General features: G+C 51.9%; 1 protein-coding gene across 1 annotated transcript in view; it reads left to right on the top strand.

The window, feature by feature from the left end:
* The first annotated feature begins 295 nt into the window (after nt 1-295).
* Nucleotides 296-809, top strand: part of GSX1 (GS homeobox 1) — a 1,492-nt gene continuing 978 nt past the window's right edge. Inside the window, exon 1 of the mRNA XM_069972065.1 lies at nt 296-677. Within this exon, the coding sequence (XP_069828166.1) occupies nt 296-677 (382 nt within the window). The remainder of the gene's footprint in view (nt 678-809) is intronic.

Raw genomic sequence — 809 nt, forward strand, 5'->3', positions numbered from 1 at the left:
CCGGCGCGCACCCAGCACTCTCTGGAGACTTCCCAGCTAGCACTCTCTGCAAACTTCCCAACTTGGAGCTAGCACTCTCTGCAAACTTCCCAGCTTGGAGCTAGCACTCTCAGGAGACTCCCCAGCTTGGAGCTAGCACTCTCTAGAGACTTCCCAGCTTGGAGCTAGCACTCTCTGGAGACTCCCCAGCTTGGAGCTAGCACTCTCTAGAGACTTCCCAGCTTGAAGCTAGCACTCTCTGCAGACAGGAGCCACAAGTGACTGCCCATAGACTGGACCCAGCGCCTCTGCACCCATGCCTCGCTCATTCCTAGTTGACTCCCTTATCCTCAGGGAAACCAATGATAAGAAGGATGAGAACAGTCCACCACTTTTCCCCTATGCAATGCATCCTGCCAACCCTCTGCATGGACTCTCTGCTGGCTCCTGCCACTCCAGGAAAGCAGGTCTGCTGTGTGTCTGCTCCATGTGTGTCACAGCATCCCAGCTCCATGCTCCTCCACCGGGTATCCCTCTCCTCAAAGCCTCCTTCTCCTCCTTCAGCTCCCAGTACTGTCCCACAGCTCTTGGCAGGCAACATACAGGATCTTCAGCCCTAAACCTCAGCCATGCTCCAGCCATTTACCAGGCGTCCTACCCTGTTCCAGATCCAAGGCAATTCCACTGCATCTCAGTTGGTAAGTCCTGATCCTCCCCTTAAAAAAATTCTCTGTAATTTCCTCAGTGAAATTCATATCCAATTCTATGCGTATATGTGTCTATGCGTAAAAGTTAAAGTAGCTCCAAAATTTAAGTGCATATTAACCCAT

This window comes from Dendropsophus ebraccatus, chromosome 5, assembly GCF_027789765.1.
Source record: "Dendropsophus ebraccatus isolate aDenEbr1 chromosome 5, aDenEbr1.pat, whole genome shotgun sequence".
Lineage (NCBI taxonomy): Eukaryota > Metazoa > Chordata > Amphibia > Anura > Hylidae > Dendropsophus > Dendropsophus ebraccatus.